Source organism: Peromyscus californicus, unplaced genomic scaffold (assembly GCF_007827085.1).
Source record: "Peromyscus californicus insignis strain IS unplaced genomic scaffold, ASM782708v3 Scaffold_2__1_contigs__length_46816999, whole genome shotgun sequence".
NCBI classification, from domain to species: Eukaryota; Metazoa; Chordata; class Mammalia; order Rodentia; family Cricetidae; genus Peromyscus; species Peromyscus californicus.
In genome coordinates, this window is record NW_026294540.1 from 40,486,468 (window position 1) to 40,507,278 (window position 20,811).

At 46.5% G+C, this 20,811-nt stretch overlaps 1 protein-coding gene across 1 annotated transcript in view; it reads right to left on the reverse strand.

Moving 5' to 3' along the window:
* Positions 1 to 20,811, reverse strand: part of Flt1 (fms related receptor tyrosine kinase 1) — a 168,350-nt gene that overhangs the window by 85,078 nt on the left and 62,461 nt on the right. The window contains 2 exon segments of the mRNA XM_052754536.1: positions 1,329 to 1,437; positions 10,396 to 10,510. Of these exon segments, the coding sequence (XP_052610496.1) occupies positions 1,329 to 1,437; positions 10,396 to 10,510 (224 nt within the window).

Below are 20,811 nucleotides of genomic sequence, written 5' to 3' on the forward strand. Positions count from 1 at the left end.
CAACCATTGCAGCTAGTCAACTGCTCAACACAGATGTGTTGAAAGTTCAAAACAGAAGGCCTTGTCCCATCTTCCATCTTCCAAACCACACATGCTTTGACTACGGATTCAGATTGTAAAAACCTGTTTCCAGCTAAATACAAGAACAATGCAAACCTTTGTATTTAATTAGTCCGAAGGGCCTGAATTTACTCGCAGACTAATTTGAGTGAAATCTTTGTAAGAATCCTTCCCCAGTAAAGGCCTTTCCTGCTGGGAGTGAACACAAAGGGTCCACACCTTTCTGTCCCTGGAAGGTGAGAAGGTGGGAACCAGGCCTCAGTCTAGGGGGGCTTTGCTGTGGCATTCTCTCTCCAGGAAATGCAGAGGCACTGTCCAGATCTGACTTTTGAGAATGACCTTCAGGGTGTCTCCATGGCCTAAATTCCTGAGGGTTTGGCTCACTGGTCACAGGCTCCTGTCATTAAACAACCCAAACTGTCTCATGAAATTAGTCCTGCTTAGTTCTTTCTGGAGACTTCTAGGCAGTGTCATCAGCCTGCTCCATGCAGTGTGAAGTTTCCAGAGGGTTGGCAGACTGCCCGGGTTTCCTCAGAAATTGGGGGAGCGTAGAGCCAGGCAATTGTTTTGAGACTTTGAGTTACTTATTTCCTTCCTGAACCCGTGGAGGGACACAGGGAGTGCCACTCATGTACCTTGCAGGTTTTAAGATTTGCAGAGACCATCAGGTTTAAAATGAAAAATCCCTAAATGCTGAAAAAAAAATAGCCCATTAATTAAAATGAAGAAAGCTCGCTTTGGGATTTCGACAGGAGAGTCTCAGTCCCTCAAAGGTCTGAACTACTTCAACTATGAACTTCAAAGTTAAAAAAAGCCCCACAAAACCAGAAACAACCCCCACAAAAACAAGAACAAAAAAACCCAAAACAAAATAAAACAAAAAAAACAACAATCCCTCCTCCAAAAAACCAAAACAACAACAACAGAAACCTCTAACCTCATAAGGGCTGGGGGTGAGCCAGGTGTCAGACCCAGAAGTAGGTCCCGAAGGGGTTCCAAAAGTGAGCATATAGGACCACAAATTTAGAATCCCATGTAGGAAAGAGACATAGACACAACTGAGAGAGAATTCCGGGAAGTGGCTCCTTGGAGAAGCCAACGCTGTTGTGGAATTCTGTTCCTGAGGGCAAGGATAGGGGCGCTTGCTCATGGCTTGACGCATCTATGGAATGTTAAAAAAAAATCACCAAGGGCATTAAAAGCAAGGAGGGCTGAAGAGAGACTGAGGCCACCTAGTCTCTCTGTAGGAGGAGTCAAGTATAGCTTACCTGTGACGTAAAATTTTATGTTTCGTTCCACAGTCCCTATTTTGTTGAAGGCCTTGCAGCTGTAGATTCCAGAAGTTCTCGAGTCAGCCACCACCAAGGTGCTAACCGTCTGTAAAAGAGAGACAAAGTTTAGCCAGGGGGACAGAGAGCTTTCGGAACAACCCTAAGCAACCAGGCTGGCGTGATTCAGCTCTTCCATTCACGGAGGCTTTAAAGAGGGCATTGCAGGCAGGCATGGTAGCCACCCTCAGCTCTCTGCCTGTGGAGCCCCAGCACGAACAGAAAAATAACAGGAAAGCAGGTCCTCAGGAGACCGGAGCCCATGACATCCGACTCTGGGTTTCAGGCTTATCTCAGTCTGCTGGCATAACAATCAGAGACCTGATGCTGAGGTGTGGGATTGCACGTCCCACCCCATGAGGTGGTCAGTTCACATCTGTGAGGGGAACAGGTGAGGCCCAGGCCTTTCCTTGTTTGGGTGACCCGAAAGCATGGGTGCCAGCTGGTCACAGGAGGCGTTTGTGTGGGCGTGGGACGTGGGCATGATGGAAGAAGGAAAGGTGGTTCGGCCATTTCTCATCGATGCTCAAGGATGTGGTCTGCAGCCCCCGTAGTCTTGAAGGAGATGGGAAGCTGAGAAGCTAAGACAGTTGTGTGTGTGTGTGTGTGTGTGTGTGTGTGTGTGTGTGTGTGTGTGTTTACAGATTATACATTCTCAGTCTACAAAACGAAGATATAAACTGACATTTTCACACTGTAATTTAGCAGGACGGTCCCCAGGCAGTGGTCAAGTTGATATCAACTTGAAAGTACTTTTCAAACTAAATGATGTCTACTATAATAATGAGGTGAAAATTTAGACAGCTTAAAGACATCCACTGTTTCCTTTAAAGGAAAAAAATTGGAAATATGGGCAGACTGCTACCATTCCACCAATAGGTAATGAAAAGAAAATTTAAAGCTAATTTTTAATACTTCAGATTACAAACAAACACACAAAAATTGATCCAGTTACTTAGAAATCGTGGTCTGTGTCCTAGGACACAAATAACTGTTCATGGGCTGCAGGATTGTGGTGCTGTTTTGAGGATTCTAGATGAGTTAGATGTCCTGATGTCCTCATGTGGATGATGAAAAAGATCACGCCGCATGAGACTCAGGCACTTTGCTGAGCGAGCGTTCCCGTAAGCGACTGGTTTTGGAGAAGGTTCTTAACCTTTTCTGAGTGGTTAAGCAACATGGTGGGCACTTTATGTGTGGTCTCTTAACTCCTCTGAGAAATTAAGGCACTGTTTAAATCTACAGACCGAGAAGACTAAAAGCAAAGGCTGGAGAGATGGCTCAGTGGTTAAGAGCACTTGTTGCCTTGCAGAGGACCTGGGCTCAGTTCCCAGCACCCAATGGCGGCCTGCTACCATCAGTAACTCTGGTTCCAGGGATTCTGACGCCTTCTTCTGGCTTTTGTGAACACCAGACACGTATGTGGTGCACATACATACATGCAAGCAGAACACTTCTTACACATAAAATACAGTAAGTAAATCTGAAAAGAAGACTACAAGTATGCTCAGTGTTTTTAGCCAGTGAACTCCTTTTTCCATTTCCCCCAAATGGTTTCCTGATTGTTGGATGTATCCACTTAGTCATATCCACGCACAGATCCTCTGCGTGTTACAGAAATTCTAGATAATAAAGAGGGTGGTAATAGGTGATTTTTGGAGACATTAACCACATGCCTGTGAAGGCATGGCCAGGGTGTCAATAGGAAGACAGAAAGGGTACAACAATTCCCATGGCCAACGACTTTTAAAAGTGCTTGGATCCATTCACTACTTCAGGTTCCGAAAAAAGCTTTCTCTTTCACAGAGCGGGAGGCTGGTGCAGAAGAGTCTGAAAGAAAGTTCAGCTGTCTCTTTCTTGATTTGATTGTTAATTTTAATGGGGAGTGGGAGCTGATGAGTTCTGATCGCCACCTTCTCTTAATTATTATCCCTACTAACAAGAGCCATGGAAGGCGTGGAAAGTTGTGACAGGACAAGCTTGCTGGGGGGCGGGGGGCACTGTGAGGGGAACCATTAGCTGGTGGCAGCTGGAAGGACAAAGAGATGACCAAGTACATTGTGAGCCCCTGTGTGGTCTTGGGAGTCCGGGCTCTGGCATGTCCAAGCTCTTCACAGGATGATCAGAACCGAGTGGCTGAACTGAGAGACCTTCCTGTCTTGCGGCTAGTAGAAGCCCAACTTTCTTATGAAGTGAGCTCTGACTGTTAATCCTAAAGACCCGTGTAGACTTATTTAAATTCTTGGACTTGCTGTTGTTCAGTAAGTAAGCAGAAGCCCATTTCTGCTGGACCGAGACTCTCTGACATTTCAGACAGTCACTACCTGCCTCTGTAAGTCCGATTTGTGCTGTTGTTAAAATGACTTTGATTTTGCTGAATTCAGAGCAACCGAGGAGGTAGGTTTTGTGGCAAGGGGAAGTCAACCTTCGTGTGTGTGCTTGCCATGTTTAAGAGCTGCACACAGTGTAGCTGGAGGGATGGCTCAGTGGTGTGAGCGCTTGTTCTTGCAGAGGATCAGGGTTTGATTCCCAGCATCCACATGGTGGCTCAAAATGGTCTGTAACTTCAGGTCTAGGGGATCTGATGCCCTCTTCTGGCCTCTGTGGGTACCAGGCATGCACATGGTGTACAGACATATGTATGCTCAAAACACTCATACACGGCCGGGCGGTGGTGGCGCACGCCTTTAATCCCAGCACTCGGGAGGCAAAGCCAGGCGGATCTCTGTGAGTTCGAGGCCAGCCTGGGCTACCAAGTGAGTCCCAGGAAAGGCGCAAAGCTGCACAGAGAAACCCTGTCTCGAAAAACCAAAAAAAAAAAAAAAAAAAAACAAAACACTCATACACATAAAGGCAGACAAACAAACAAACAAACAAACAAACCTGCCCAGATTGTCTGGAATTGGCTGCAACCATTTTAGATGGATACATCAGACTTGTGTAATCAGAGAATAAAGCTGAGATGCCCAGGGGTGATATGAATCCATGTCATACAATGTATCATGGAGAAACAAATATAGTTCAAATGTTCTTTTTCTTTGCCTGAATGATGCCTTCCAAAACAAGGCACCTTATACACAGGCAGGCATCCTCCAAAACTGAACCTCACCATGGTTTCTGTTAAAGTTGAAATGAGGTTGGCAGGAGTGTTTATTATTTCTTTGTAACATGGGGTCTTCATGTTGCCATGGGTACGTACTGGACAGCATTATCTCATTTAATCTTAGCCCTATGAGATGGGGACACCACTCTGTTAGACAAATAAGGCAATCAAGGCTTCTAGGGACTAAATGAAGAACCCCAAGACACCAGAGACCACAGACAGGCCTGGGAAGAGCTGGCCTGATGTGTAGAACTCCAGAACCCACTCTCTAATCGATGATCCCTCACCCACCCAAACACATAACACGGAGTAACAAAAGCTGTCGACAAGGGTCTTTGAAACCATTTGAAATGGATTTTCCTTGAAAGCAGCCCCTTTAATCCACAGCCATCAGTGACAGGAGCTAAATGCTGCTTTCCTTCTGGGATAGAATTTCACACAAATCGAAAACTTATTTTTCAGTGTATGATTTGAAATGATTGGTGAATGAGAAGGTTCTAACTGGAGAAAAAAACTTTTTACTGTAAGTGAAATGTAAGACTTATGATCAACTTTACTAAAAGTCACTTCGCTTCTAGAATACTCTTTTTTCTAGCAAACGTATTTTAAAGTTATAAAACTAACTTTATAAAACTAACTAACCAGTGACAGGAGGCAGAGGCAGAGGCAAGTGAATCTCTGTGGGTTGGAGGCCAGCCTGGTCTACGTGTTAAGGCAGGCCAGCCAGGGCTACACAGTGAGACCCTGTCTCAAATACTATACAACCCCATGAAAGCTATTTGCCGACGATACGCCAGGTCAGGTCAGGGGTAGGAGCTTAAGTGTGACTGTGATCAGCATCCTTTGGCTGGACTAGAAGACAGCTTCTTCTGAGACAGTAAGTGAGGCTGCATGAGTCCCTTGTGTTAAAGGGACCGGCTTGATTGATGCTCACAACCACCGGGGAAAAGGGAAAAGCAGAACAGAACACCAAATTATCCCCTTCGTACTTTAGAAGGGGAAGTGCCGAAGATTTGAGACGCAACAGGAATTTAGAGTTGTAATCGTTTACTTTCTAGGGCACACTAGAAGGACATCTCAAAACGTATTCATTCCAGAATTAGTTCTCATTCTCCACAAATGAAAACAAATGGAAGAGAACGGGACCAGCCATGAAGGCAGAGCACTAGGCTAGCCTATGATGAGGAGATCCACACACTTGACTCAGTCAGAGGTAACAACTCCTTCACAGCGACTAAAAGTCCACAGGGGCCTTCTACAGAGCATTAAAAGAGATAAAAACCCTCTGTTGGTGAGCTAGTTTGGGGCTGACAACTTTTCAATGAGGTTTCCAGCCCAGTATAACTCTGCATTCTTAAAGGACAAATCCTTATTTGTGCTTGGTACGGGGTCCTTTTCTATAACCCAGGGATACTCATCAAAACTGTCACCAGAAGCTGGACATAGTGGTGCATGTCTTTAACCCTAGTACTCGGGATGCAGAGGCAAGCAGATCTCTGAGTTCGAGGCCAGCCTGGTCTACAAAACAAGTTCCAGGACAGTCAGGAATACATAGAGAAACCCTGTCTCAAAAAATAAAAAGACAAAAAAGCCTCCCCCCAAAAAAACTGTAAGCTTGTATTTCTTCACATTCCTTCCAGTTTGTGAAGCCTTAGTAATGTTACAATGTTGCTTGAGCCTCATGGAATAGTTTGAACCGAGGTAATGTGAATTCAGCCTAATTTCTAGAACAAGGGTTTGTAACCAGTCTTTCTCTGTCCCCCCCCCAGCTCCCAAATAATGACACAAAGACTTCTTTTAATTACAAAAGCTCAGCCTATAGCTTAGGCTTGTTTCTAACTAGCTCTTATAACTCAGATTAACCCATTTCTGTTCATCTATGTGCTGCCATGTGACTCATGGCTGTTACCTCTCTTCCTGCTTGTTCTGATCTCTTCGAGTCTCTGCCTTTCTTCTTTCCAGAGTCCTTTCTGTCCCTGGAAGTCCCGCCTAACCTCTTCCTGCCTAGCTATTGGCCATTCAGCTCTTTATTAAATCAATCAGAAGGCGCCTTGGCAAAGACACATCTTCACAGTGTAAACAAATATTCCACAACAAGGGTCTTTAAAAAATCTATGTATGGAATGGTGATTTTAATCTGAAGATGTTTCTAACACAGCTTTCTTTGAAGTATTTTAAGTAGAAATAGAAGCAGAGGTGTATAAAGAGCTGAAATGAACCTAGAGTGCATGCTAGAACCACGTGATGGGAAAACAGAACCAGGGGCTGTGTGGGAACTTCACTACAAGCCATAGTTCTGTGGTTAGTATGACTGTATATATCATGGGTTTGTCTCAGGATATTTATATATATATATATATATATATATCTGTCCCCTCACACAAGTCCACAGCAATGTCACTATTGCAGCCAGACTGTCCCCATTCTCCAGCCTTACAAAATCAACACAGGGTTCTGTCCACTTCTGATTTTAGATCCACAAACCTCCAGACTTGGCAATTCATTTGAGCAACATGAGAATTCAACACTTGCTTTTAGCCACTTTCAAATGTGGGCCAAAGATTGCCAACAAGGAAATTGAATTTTGGAATTTTATTTACCTCTATGCCCTTCACTGACCTAAACAACAAAAAAACAAAATCTCCTGAAACTCCCCAGGGCTCCCAGTGTGAAAGCTCCCCCACCCACACCAATCCACAGAGGAGCATTGCTGGGCAAAGCTGTAGTGTGACTGTGAATGAGCAATTGTTGTGGGACTTTAGTGTACTTCAAGCTGTACCAAAGCAGCAAAAGGTCTAAATTGCAAAGAACATTGCATGCCTTTTTAATCCCAGCACTCTGGAGGCAAAGGTAGATGGATCTATGTGAGCTCAAGGCCAGGTTGGTCTAAAAGTGAGTTCTAGGACAGCCAGTGCTGTTACACAGAGAAACCCTGTCTCAAAAACAACAACAAAACCAACCAACCAACCAAACAAATAAAGCAAGAACATTTCATGCAATTTAGAAACAGCAAAACCATGCTTGTAACTGTCAAATGAAGGATAGCTTTTTCTTCCCCCAACACAAACATATATTAATTAATGCTAAAACTAAAAGCAGTAAGTTCTCCTAAACCCAGAACATGAAATCAACTATTTCCAGGATACTGGTATCAGCAACTGCCTGAAGGATCTGTACTCTGTTTATTTCCACTTCCTTTATGAAGATCATTGAAGTTTTATAATACCAACGCTCTTGAATAGACATCCTTCACTCTATGTGACTGCGGCCTTGGAGGGATCACATTGTAGCGTGTGTGTGGTAGTCATGTTGTTGAAGTCCTGTGTGTAGAGGGCTTCCTCCCCAGGTCATTTCATCCTTACCACAGGAAGCTAGGGAGGATAAACACTGCGAACTCCATTTCTTTGGAGGAGTTGAGAGATGTGGACATCTTTGCCTTTGGCTATCCAGATGGAAGGAGGAGGAACCTGACTCTGACCCTGTGCCTCCTGAATGCGGGCCAGGCGGTACAAATGCCAACTGTGCACAGCAGTTCATATCGGAAATCTTTAGCTTAACTACACAACTACAGGACAATGCATTTATTTCCAGCCTGAGTGGAAAATTGGGGTAGACTTTTTTTTTTTTAATCTCAGCCAAGAGTCTACTTTGCTCTCACCAGAATTTTTACTAGCAGGCATTATAGATGGAGTCAGGTAACTACATGAGTTCATGCCCATCAGGAATCTCAACCAGTGTTATCCCATTCAGTTTTATTGCTCACTATATTTTTTTGTGGTGAGGAAACAAACTAGAAATCCCACTGAAACCATGCTCATAAGTTCTCTTTGTAAGTTTGCCGGTGTGGCCAGGAAGAAGCGACAAATGAACGGACATCAGTGATGTCACCTGAGAAATCCGCTAGGATTTCGTGACAGCACTAATTTGCTCTTTAGCGTTTGTGAACAATTTCTACCCAAACCAAACAAGCAAGTTTACAGAATTCCCTCTCATCTAACTTGGTCATTAAAGTCTTTCACCAACTACTGCTGTGTCAAAAAAAACATCCCCCAAATCCCTAGCAAGTGGCTGTTGGTAGTGTCACACAAATGGACTTGTTAATTGTTTTGGCTTAGTTGCCACGAGAGTACAGAGTTTTGAATCAAGAGGCTTTGGTTTGAATTTCTTTACCCTTTTATGCTGTGTGGCTTTGGGCTGTCCAAGTTTAAAACGGGGAAAACCACTCTGGCTTGCCAAAAAAGGATGCTGACATTAGCATCTTCAGAAAGGTTTAGAGACTAAAAAAATGCAGGAATGGCTGTGGGGGTGCACACTGTTAATCCCAGAACTCAAGAGGCAGAGACAGGTGGAGCTCTGTGAGTTTGTTTCAAGTCAGCTAGGGTTAGAATAAGACCCTGTCTAAGAGAGAGAGAGAGAGAGAGAGAGAGAGAGAGAGAGAGAGAGAGAACAAAAATGACAAAAATGGGAGATGGGGGCAGCTGGAGCCATGGTTCAGTGGTAAAGAGCACTTGTTCTTGCAGAGGACTCAAGTTCGGTTCCTAGCACCTACACAGCGGCTCACAACCATCAGTAACTCTAGTTTCTGGGAATCCAGCGCCCTCCTCTGGCCTCCAAGGGCACTGCATGCTTGTGGTGCACATACACACATGCAGGCAAAACCCGAATACACATAAAATAAAAACAAAGAAGTCTTTACAAGAGAAAAGAAGAATGCAGAGTTTATTTATTGTTTTTGAATCCTGCACAGCGAATGTTATATCTGCATTTCATTCTCTAATTCAGGGACACAGCAGAATAAATGGATATTTTAAGTATAACCCTTCTTGAATAGACAGTGGGATTCATAGAACAATCTCTACTTCAGATCAAGACAAGCATGTATAAATAGATGTTGGCAAGGAGCTATTTGATTTGTTTTTCAGAGCATTGCTAGCCTCATGCCCACCAATAGCTGCTTTCTAAGCACATCCTTCCCTACTTCAAAGGGGGAAAGCTTCCTGATTCACATGCCCGCTGGGCCTTCTGATTCACAGGGTGCCAGCTCTTTCCCAGGCTCAGAGGGGAAAGGAGGAAGCGGATTGTACAAGAGTGGAAGGGGAAATACACACCAGACCAGTTAGTTTGGGGAACCTTGACAGACGGTGTGTGTTTGCACCCCCAGCCTAGACTTCACCTGGCAGGGACACAAGGGCAGATGATATTTTATGAGACAGAAATGTTGAATTTTGGGTTGAAGCCTTGTACTAGTTTTTATTTCCTAGAATTCCACTTTCTGTACACCAGCAGGACCCAGGCACCGTTGTAGGCTAGAATCACCTGGTAGTGCGTGGTGTTAATCCCAGCACCTGTGTGGATTCCAGGTCCCACCCCAAAGACGTGATTGTAATGGCAACTGACAGAGGCTCAAATGTCTAGCTGGGATGGGAGCCACTGATGTGTACCAGCCTGGTATTCATGAAGAATGAGTTCTCCAGGCTGGAGGGATGGCTCTGTGGTTAAGGACATGTACTGTTCATGCACAGGACCCAAGTTCAATTCCCGTTCCCAGCACCCACATGGGAGGATGAGAGAGGACGCTCACAACCTGCACCTCTGGCTTCAGGGAAGTCTGACACCCTCCTCTGGGCCCTGAGGGTGCTGCACACACATGGCACACACACACAAGCATGGACATATGCATGGGGGAAAGATAGAAGGGAGGCTCAGGAGTCTGAAGAATTCAGTCAGGGAAGTATCGCAACTTGAATAATCTTAATGTATGGTTTCATGAAGACACACCTAAGAGATTCTCATTCTCCCTGAATTTTGAACTTTTGAATTACTTCTGGGTCTAATAAACTCAGAACCAGGAGCCGAGAGCGTGTTTCAAGACTATCCCCCACACTTGCTCCATACAAACAGTACCTTATTGGTTCCTTCTATGACCATCATGCGCTGAGTGATGCTCTCAATTCTGTTTCCTATGTTGCTGTCAGGATCCAGGATGAAGGACTCTTCACTCTCGGAACACAAGTCATACCTGTAAAAAAGAGGAAGTCATCACTGTGCTGCCTTCAGCACAGAACAGTGAGCCACAACAAGCGAGACAGAGACAGGAAAAGTCCTCAGGGAGAAGGCCACAGACTTTAAGAGAGTCTTTGACTGAAGTCCTCTCCTCATATTTAGGAACTAAAAATAGCAACCGTATCTACCTAGTGGGGAGACACTCTGAGAGTGTGCTATTATACATCTTTCCTGATCTAAATAGTAAAGAAAATAAATGTTAGGATATTTAATGCCTGGGTTTTAGTTAGTTCCTGGTGGGCAGAAGTAACATGCAAACATGTGTGGGGTGATGGTGGTGGTGGGGTGATGTGACATTAATGAATGGAGACCCTGAGATAAAAGTGGCATGTCACATCTATCCATGCAGGGTGGCTGTAAGTCATAATATTTAGTGAGGTAGATAATCCCCCCCCCCCCCCCGAGCTAAGTAAGTATCCATGGAAACAAACATCTTGGAGTCGTTTATTTAATTTAGTTAATTTCTCTCCAAGTTTGGTGTTATCAGAGCAAGGCCTTAACTTCTTGGGCTTCAAGCGTTTAATTATCAAAGGAAAGTGGTAACGGTGTTGATTTTTAAAGTCTATGACTCTCTCTTTTAATTTTTAAAATAAGGTTTATCTATTTTTAGTTTACGTGGATGGGTGTTTTGCCTGTGTGGGTCTGTGTGACATGTGCATGCCTGTGCCCGTGGAGGCCAGAAGAGGGCATCAGATCCCTGGAGCCGGAGTTGTGGATGGTTATAGGTGTTGGGAATTGAACCCAGGTCCTCTGCGAGAGCAGTCAATGCTCTTAACTGCTGAGAAATTTCTCCAGCTCCCCTCCCCTTTTTTAAGCATTTTATTGTCTTGTACTCTTACCAGCTGGTCTAGAACTTTTGGTGAGCAGAAAGCTTGCTGGTCACAATCTGAACAGGACTTGGGCAGAAGAACCCGGAGGAATTTTAAACCTGTTTCTAGAAGGCGTGAGTGGCAGGTCCTAAGCAGCCCGAGCAGTGGTGACTTAGGTGGGAACACAGCAAGTGAGAAAGACGGGCCAGAGAGGGCAGGAGATCTGTCAGGGGCCTCGCTCTGGGAAGTTCTCCAGGTTAAGGTCTGTGGGCTTAGGCTCTTCCCCTTCCCTTATATGACCCGGAATAGTCTCCTGTTCTAGACTCACCTGCTCCTGAGTCCCCAGCCTATCCTACCACTACATAAAGATATGGTTATGCTATTTATTTGCCTCTCTCTCTCTCTCTCTCTCTCTCTCTCTCTCTCTCTCTCTCTCTCTCTGTGTTTGTGTGTGTGTGTGTGTGTGTGTGTGTGTGTGTGTGTGTGTGTGTGTGTGTGTTCCTAAGGATGAAACCCTGGCCTCAGGCTACATGAGTGTTTGACCACTGAGCCATGCCCCTGCCCAGTTTTCATAGTTGGACGTACATGCTTCAGTGTGGATCTCTAAAGAATATACACATCTTCTATACAACCACAGTGCCACTCTTATAACTAGGTTCAAGGATTGAGTGTCTGTGCTGGGTCCATATGTTACGATCTCTCCAAATGTCTCAGTTCCCATCACCACCACCACCACCACCACCACCACCACCACCACCACCACCGCCAAAACCACCTTATAGGGAAACACAAAGATTTAAAATAAAAAAGAACCAGGGCTGACCCTTCCTTAGAACGCTTATGAGGTTTCTGCTAACTGGTTTTTGTAATCACCAGGTAGCAGAAGTGAACATTTTTGCTCTCACTGATTAGTATAACAAAACAGAACCAAGGAGAAAATACACATTTTCCCGTTCTGTTAGAAACCTTTTAACAATAGAGTTCCAAGATGATTACATAAATGTCACGTTCCCTTGTTTTCATGATCAATATTCCAATTTTTAGGCTGCAGCACTGGTATCGCGACCAGCGAGTGAGTGACTGCCCACCCTTGCCACAGCCTCGGGTGCACACAGGAGCATGCGCAGTGTGTATCCACTCTGGCTTGGACTTGCTCATGCGCCCTCACTCAGGTTCTCTCCTGACTGCAAGAGAAGGCTTCGAGTACCTTCTTTTTGCGCCCCAAAAGCATTGGAAAAGATGAGGAGAGGCTTCCTCAAAGATCTTAAAACTTGTTACACTTCATCTTCAGGAAATGCAAAGAAATATGTTTGAGTAAAGGAAGCCCGGTCGTTTCCCAGGGGAGAGAGTCGGCTCAGCTCACCTGGGACCACGGGCCTCCGATCCCTTTCCCCACCGCCATCCTTGCCTCTAAGGGCGTTTGCCCAGGCTCAAGCCCTCCTGGGGAAACTGTAGACTCCACTTGCTTGCCGGGTCCTCCGAATGGAAAAGGACAGGTCTTGTGGCTCTTTTCTAATTTAGGGGCTATTATTTCTCCCTCTTTGTCACCGAACCATAAAAATAGCATGTCATTGAGGACCTGCCTCTATAACACACTTGAAAAGAGACTGGGGGGAGGGGCACTTGCCTAAGTCTTAAGAATACATCAAGCTCTTGAGGAAGTAGATTGTGCCATGTTTGAAGATACAAAGATAACCACGGTGCTGGGAACAGTCTTGAGGGAGGCGGAAGCCGAACAAGAAGAGGAAAGCAGAGCTTGCCCCCGGCTTCCCACAGGAAGCCCCCGGCAGCTCCTGCCACAGAGAGATAAGAAAGCTCCCATGCACTATTCTGGACAAGGCCACCGTCCCCGGCTTCGCTCTGTCCTCTGCAGTACTCCAAGCCCCTGTCTTTTCCTAATGAGCATCAGGACTCCCGCCTCCATTTGCATACAGCGTGTCAAGCACAATGGGGCGGAGGTATTTATAACCAACGAAAGGAAAATAATTCTGGGGGCAAGCATGGGTTCGTGTCACCTCTGTCCGCTGCTCTGGGGTTGCACAACTTTGTTAGGATCAGAGACCGGTATAAATAAATTAAAAGAAGTCAGCCAATTAGGGACCGACATAACGGAGCTGGGCCCTACATGTCTGTCTGCCTCCAAGTGGGGCTGCTCTAAGTTCCTAGCTCCAAAACCATTCCCTTGACACACAGTGGGGACTGCTGCCCTCTCTGCAGATGACAGAGACCTTGGTGTTTTAGACCGGTTTCTTTGTGGGGATGGGTTTGCCCTGTTCCCTGCTGGCTCTCTTATAACCCCAAACAGGAGGCAGGTTGGGCCAACAGAGACCAGCAAAGCAAGTCAAAGCTCCCATCCCGACTGTACTGCGGCCACCAGAGCCTGTGTTCCCTTCGGGCACATTTCCGAAAATCACACTTAACCCTTCCACCTCGTGTACGGCGACACCCACAGATTCTCATTATGTACCAAGAAGTCACTGTACTCTAGGGCTCTTCAAAAAAAAAAAAAAAAAAAAAAAAAAAAAAAGTAAGCTTATTTGTTCATCTATTTATTTACTTGTACATTTGTTTATTTATTAAATATTGTATGTTTGAGTTTGCTCAAGTGCGCAGGCCACAGAGCACTTATGGAGGGCAGAGGAGAGCTATACAGAGTCCGTCCTCTCCTTCCGCTTTTACATGGGTTCCAGGGATTGAACTCGGGAGGTTAGGCCTGCGAGGCAAGCGCCTTTTACCAGCTGAGCCATCTTCTCAGCCCCCCAATGCTTCCCTGTGTGTATCAAGAATGCCTTCAGCTCTTTATTAATACCATTATGACGTTGGGGAGTTTTGCCTTTTTTGAAGGTGTCCTCCACCCCGCCCCTACCTCCATGACATGGCCAGCTGCTTCTTCTTCTTCTTCTTCTTCTTCTTCTTCTTCTTCTTCTTCTTCTTCTTCTTCTTCTTTCCCCGAGATGGGGTTTCTCTGTGTAGCTTTGCGCCTTTCCTGGAACTTGCTTTGGAGACCAGGCTGGAGTGCTGGGATTAAAGGCATGCGCCACCACTGCCTGGCATGGCCAGCTTCTTTTCAGGTTTTAATGAACATCTCTCATCTCAATGTGTGCGGATTCATCTTTTTTCTTTTTCTTTTTCTTTTTTTTTTTTTTTTTTTTTGGTTTTTGAGACAGGGTTTCTCTGTGTAGCTTTGGTGCCTGTCCTGGATCTCTCTCTATAGACCAGGCTGGCCTTGAACTCACAGAGATCCTCCTGGCTCTGCCTCCCGAGTGCTGGGATTAAAGGCATGTGCTACTGCCACCCGGCTCCAGTTTCATCTTATATATTTATTGCTCACTGAGCTGACAAATTCTACAGCTCCTGAAGCCAAGTCCATTCCCATGACTCTAACACTCACAAGGATGGTGTAGAGTGTGCACCCCGGAGCACCTGCACATTGTCTCTTATGCTGGTTCTGAACAACTTTGAGTTTCAAATTTCCTCAGGCCTCCCGTCTTTCCTCCCATCCACAACTTGGGTCTAGTCTTGCCTTTCTCTGAAGGGTGGATTGGTGTGTCTGCTGGAGTCTGAAGGCGGACAGCTGCATGGGCTTTAGCCACTGAAGAAGCGGTCCTCTCGTTCGAGAAGTTGGGTGACCGTCTCAGGGCTGAGAGGAGCGGACACGAGTCCACCTGATTTAATGCGACTCCAGCACTTTAAAGAGTACCCCTGCGGCAGGAGCAGAGGGGGCGGTGCTGAGCTGAGTACACCAGGGTAAAGATAAAGGGGGCAGTGCTGAGCTGAGCACCCTGTGGCAGGAACAGAGGGGGCAGTGCTGAGCTGAGTACCCTGTGGCAGGAACAGAGGGGGCAGTGCTGAGCTGAGTACCCTGCGGCAGGAGCAGAGGGGGCAGGGCTGAGCTGAGTACACCAGGGTAAAGATAGAGGGGACAGTGCTGGGCTGAGTACCCCCAGAGTAGGGATAGGGGGGGGCAGAGCTGAGCACCCCAATACCTACCGAATGCCTATATTAAACCTGAATCATTGCCCAAGTGTATTAAATACGTATCTAAAACTTAATCAAGGAAGAAAAAGCAAGTTCTAGAAAGTTCTTCAAAGCCCCCAAATCAAATATTCTCCTTCTTCCTTCGATTCTGCTCCGGACAGTTAACTATGAGGATGGGCATGGACTGCGCTCATCTGTTTGATTTTAATGAGATTTCATGGCTCGTGCTAACCATGGTCAGACTGTACAAAACCAGACTCATTTCAAGTTAGGAGACCAAAGGGCAGCTCAGCAACAAAGAGAAAGCTGAAGCTGCAAAATGTCTTTAAAACAAAACAAAACAAAAACCAGAAAGGAAAAGAAAAACTGCTTGGAGGGCAGCCAGACGGCACGCCCAAGGGCCAGGCTGGTTGAGGTCGCCATTGCGGCCTCCGTCCTGCAGGAGGGTCTGATGTAAACATCTCACTGCTACCGTGGGTGTTGTGTCAAAACACCGGTGATAGCGAGCCTGAAGCAACAGATTGATAGACTCTGCCAGCGCTCTTCCCCCTCCTCACGTTCCCTCAAAACAAATGAAGCGCTCTGCGGAGAGGATGCTGGCAGAAGAGGCGTGGGGTTGGAGGTGTGTTTAGACAAAATGGTTCCTGCTCCCTTGGCTCAGGAAGAGAGCCTGGGCCTTCAGGGTGGTCATGGGGTCAGGCCAAGGGGACTTTATTGAGAGACCTTGTGACGCCTTAGAGGCCATACTGAAAATTACTTCTTGTCTCAATGAGGGGGTGGGGCCGTGAAGAGCATTTTGGGGACTGTAGGTAAGCTTTGGGTCAGCTCCTTGGACAATGGTGGAGAAGATCCAGAGTCCTGGGCCACCCCTGTTTAGATAAGAGCTTTTCCGTGAGTGCCTTGGCTTGCCCGGCTTCCTGCTCTAGAGGCCCTGTGGTCCATTCACACTCAGGCCTGTCCTCATGCTGGCCTCTGCACCCAGCTTACAGTGTGAGCTCCAACAGCTCCCATCCCCCACTTCCAGGGTCTTCCCGAGTCTACACCAGGATCAGGGCTCCTTAGCCCAACATCTGGGTGGACCGGGAGGCCAAAAGCGTTACACCCAGATAGGGACCTCAGTGAAAACACTTATTTTGTTCACTCATTTTTCCTCTTAGTGCAAGACTGTTTGGCCAGCCGAGGAAGGGTGATTTTAATAAAGAGATCTTGAAGGAAATGTCAGGAGTGGTTCCCAATAATATCCTTTAACACACTCAGGAAGGACGTGGCTCAGTGAAGAACATGTCAGACTATCATTGTGGTTTGTTCTTGCAGAAAGGAAGACAGCTTACGTGCTACACAGTAGGGCACAGAGTCATGGTTGCGCCAGGGGGTGGGGTGTAAGGAGGCCTTTTAGCTCATTCCCCCGGGCAGCCGAAGTCTGACCACGGGAGTGATGGCCACAGAAAAACCGTTAAGGACCGTTGATCCTTTGGCTTTCCTAAGTGATTTCAAAATTTTGCCTTTGGGTCACAGAGGACAAAAATCACTTGTAACAAATTCTGCTTGGTCTTCTGTCATCGGCCAACATGGAGAGGTGTTAGAACAGCCAGCCCCGAAAACCCTCACTGTGACGGAAACATGGCTGAGGAGTCTACTGGCTGTGCCCCAGAGAGCCAGAGAAAAGCCCCTTTTCTCGGGTCGCGGCCTGGTTTTCATCTCCCGAGCTCTCAGTCTTGCAAACGTTTATTCCTTCTCTCTTGCTCTCACGGAGTTCTTCATCTGAGCCACCTCTGATTCAGTGGCAACAGATGTGTTCTTGCAAACGGCAGCCAATCAACCCCATGCTACCATGGCTCACTAGTTTTGTCACAGGTATTAAAAAGCAAACAAAGAATTCAGAGACGATCCCCCTGACATGAGTAAGTATCACAGTGCTACTGAGTGAGTTAATTTAGACAACAGGCTTAGCCTCATGCCCAGCGCACAGGAAGCAGACTGGGAACGTCCCTTGTCATCTGGTTGCACTGAGATCCAAGTAGGAGCAGAGACATTGTGACTCACTGTCCAGAGTGTCCACCTAGGCTCAGCGAGCTGCCCAGTAAGGAGACTGAGTCCCAGCAGGATGGCCTATCTGGAGGTGGGCCTACACTCATCAGGCGCTAAACTGCCGTAGGTCACTGACCTCAAATGTGCTGAAAAGAGGGCCGCTAGTGACCATCAAATGACCTCAACCCACCTCTCAAACTAATCACTATGTCACACCATCAGTGACCGTCCACTCACAGTGACAAATATTAGTGATGACAGGATCTGATGGGGACCTGGATAAAGTCAACTTGGAGGTCAGTGCCTGACAAAGTGATATTCCTGGTCAGTGTCAATGCAGACAGGGATGCTGATGTGTGGAAGAGGCATCTTCAGGTCTAACGAAAGGCAGGAAATGGACCGCTGGTCCTCTTCTCCAGCCTCCAGGGGTGGCCAGAAGTCCTGGCTCATACTCACTAACACCATTTTAATTCAAATTACTTTTTTTTTTCTCATGCACATTCCCCTTCCATGTCTCTTGACAGAAGCACACAGTTTTTGCTTCCTTCTTTGATTGAAGGGTGGCTGTGTCCATCAAAGAGACAAGTCAAGTTTACGGAAAAATAGCAGAACACATCACAGAACACACAAGCAAAACGCCGGGAGCCGAGAGCTACCAAGGGCTACACAGGACCGGGGTCAGTGAGCATTCTGTAGCCGAGGAAGAACTGGACACAGCAGACACAGCTGCTGTAACCCTCTAAACTCCTAAGTAACTGAGGCTGCATGTCATTTCTGGTCCTGCGCTTCTTAGGAGAACATCTGCCAAACGGCAGGGATCATCTTACGAGACGGTTGATGATCAGTCCACACAGGTTCCTAGTGTGTTTGACACCTGTTGGGGGTGGGTGGGTGGTTGGTTGCAGTGAACCACCCCAGAGCCGCCTAAAGGGTACCCTAAACGATCTAGGCAACTTCCACCAAAGAAGCTCCTCGTATTCAGCATGTCAGCCACAGGGCTGAGTATAACAAACACATCATCCCTCCTAACCCTCCACAACCTCCTGAGGTCAGCGCTGACTCCATTGCATAATGAGGAAACCCAGACTCAGAGGGATCTAGAATCCCACAGCTGGGAGATGGCAGTGGGTGGCAGAGCCAGATCTTAGGCTGCAGGGCATATGTCCTTAAGCTGAAGGCCATGTTGCCTTTCTGCATCCTAAAACCTTGAGCAAGGAGCTCTTGATACCACAACCTGGGCTTCTTAAAGCATACCAGCTTTTGGCCAAAATCACTCATTTGGTGGTTTCATTTTGATTTTAGAGAAACCCGTGCTGGAAGAGACATGCAAACTGCTTTCAACTGCCTTGTCTTGACGTGCTGGACACCACTCATTGGCATCTCCTGGCATATCATCAGGACTGTTTCCCAATAAGGTCCTTGAACTCTGGACCTGAGTTAAAAACTAGTGATGATAAGATCTCTTCCCCCATCCCCCAGAAGTGCTGTGATAATTAGATGAGATAATATGAGTATACCACACATTAGGTTTGCCACACCCTCTTGGTAAGGGCTTGAATACTGGTATCCATAAAGACCATTAAAATGGAATTCTAAGCCTAATGTTTTCTAGAAGCTATTGCTGATGCTTTAGCTTGAAATCAACTCTATCATTTTGTTGTTCTCTTTGGCCAAGGGTTTTTCCACACTCCGAAAGGCAGACCATCAAGAAGGCAGAGGCAGGTAACCATTTGGCATCACTCCCAGAGATGGGGCCAGGAAAAGGGACCATTGACAGCCTCAGATGGGGGCTAATGTTCACCCATGCAATTTCAGTCTTGGTTCGCAGACACGAAAGGCCTTTTCAGGGGTTCGGTACCCATGTCACATGCTCGATATGAACACTAGTACTTAGTCTGTAAAAGGCCATCTGGAGGAAGTGACAAGGGGGACTTCTGGTCAATAGACAGCAGAACTTCCCAGGCACTGGCCAGGGGAGTGAGGTAGAGTGATTGACAGCTCCACTCCCAAACTTTCAGGTTGTGGAAAAGCTTGCCTTTCTTATGGCGCCCCTTTTATTTTTCCCCGGAGCCAGACAGATTAATTTTCAGGTGTGCCCTCTTTAACTAGACCTCAGTCACACCTGCCCCATCACTGTCCCTTTCCATCTGAAATTCCAAGGCTTACTCATCATGTTCAGGGCCTAGCTTCCGCCTTTGGCACGGCCACTCCTCTAAACGGCTACCCCAGCCACTAGCCACCTACCACGGACCCATTTCCTTCAGCCTGATAACAGACACAGGCCACGGAGACCTAATGCAGTCCTGGGGAGGAAATAATAATGAAGTGGAAACAGGGACATGGCCTGCAGGGGGCTGAGGGCTTGCTCAGTCCTAGCCCACAACATTCATCCTGAACAGTAAATGAGAGGGTGGAGCTTTTCTGTCAGAGATCGATGGCCACTGCACAGTGAGAAAGCCACAGAGGGTCACGGTCATGAGGGAAAAGGAGACAAGAAATGGATTCATTAACTCCTCACCTCACTATTCCCCTGAGCTTCACTTCATTCAGACCTGCTGCTCATACGCCTTTCCTCTTATTCTATAATCTGAAAATACCCGAGAAACACTATGAGCTTCAGGCTTGTTATGGCAAAACAAGAGAAATCATAACTCCCACAGAGAATGGCTCTGTGGACTAGAGAGGATGCACACAAAAGAGATGGACAGAGCTTTTGATGCCAGAGGGACATGCCAATCAAACCTACCACAACTCAGTAGAGCTCCGCCTTAAGGGCCTTCTATAAGGAGTGTAAAAGGCAAGGGCTGGGGTAGGTGTGCACTGTTGGGTACCACTGAGGTTACAGTCCACATCCTCCCCTGCCTCCCATGTCCATTCACCAGGTTCTGTTTTTGTGCTGAAGTGGCCCTAAGTTACATTAAAACTGCCTACTAACGTCTGTATTTCAACAAACAAATCCATCAGGTCAATGGCTACAGAGCTAAAGCATTCTCATCCAAGCACAGATATACGGTCCAGTCTGTCATCCACCAGCTAAGGATCTTGAGTCAGATTATCAGTCTCCAGATTCACAATGAAAGTGCTCACCCCATATTTAAAATTCTCGCTATATAGCCAAGGATAACCCGAAAGGCTCTGCCCATGCTCTTCAGGCACTTTCTTAAATTGTGTGGCACTGTCTTTTGCTACCATGAATCCTGGGAAACTATATCGACCCCTGCTGAAAAGACCACAATAAAACCCATCCAGCAAAGACTTCCTAGGACACAGCCTTCTGGCTTAATTTAAAACACATAATGAAATGTTTGATAGCAATTATAGGAGACAGTTAATTCATTAGAAACAATTACTTGTCGGGTTCACTGCAGTAGTATGAAGATGGGAAAAGAGAAATGTTATAAAGCATAGGCAAGTGGAAGGGGCATTTGTCTGGAAGATAAAG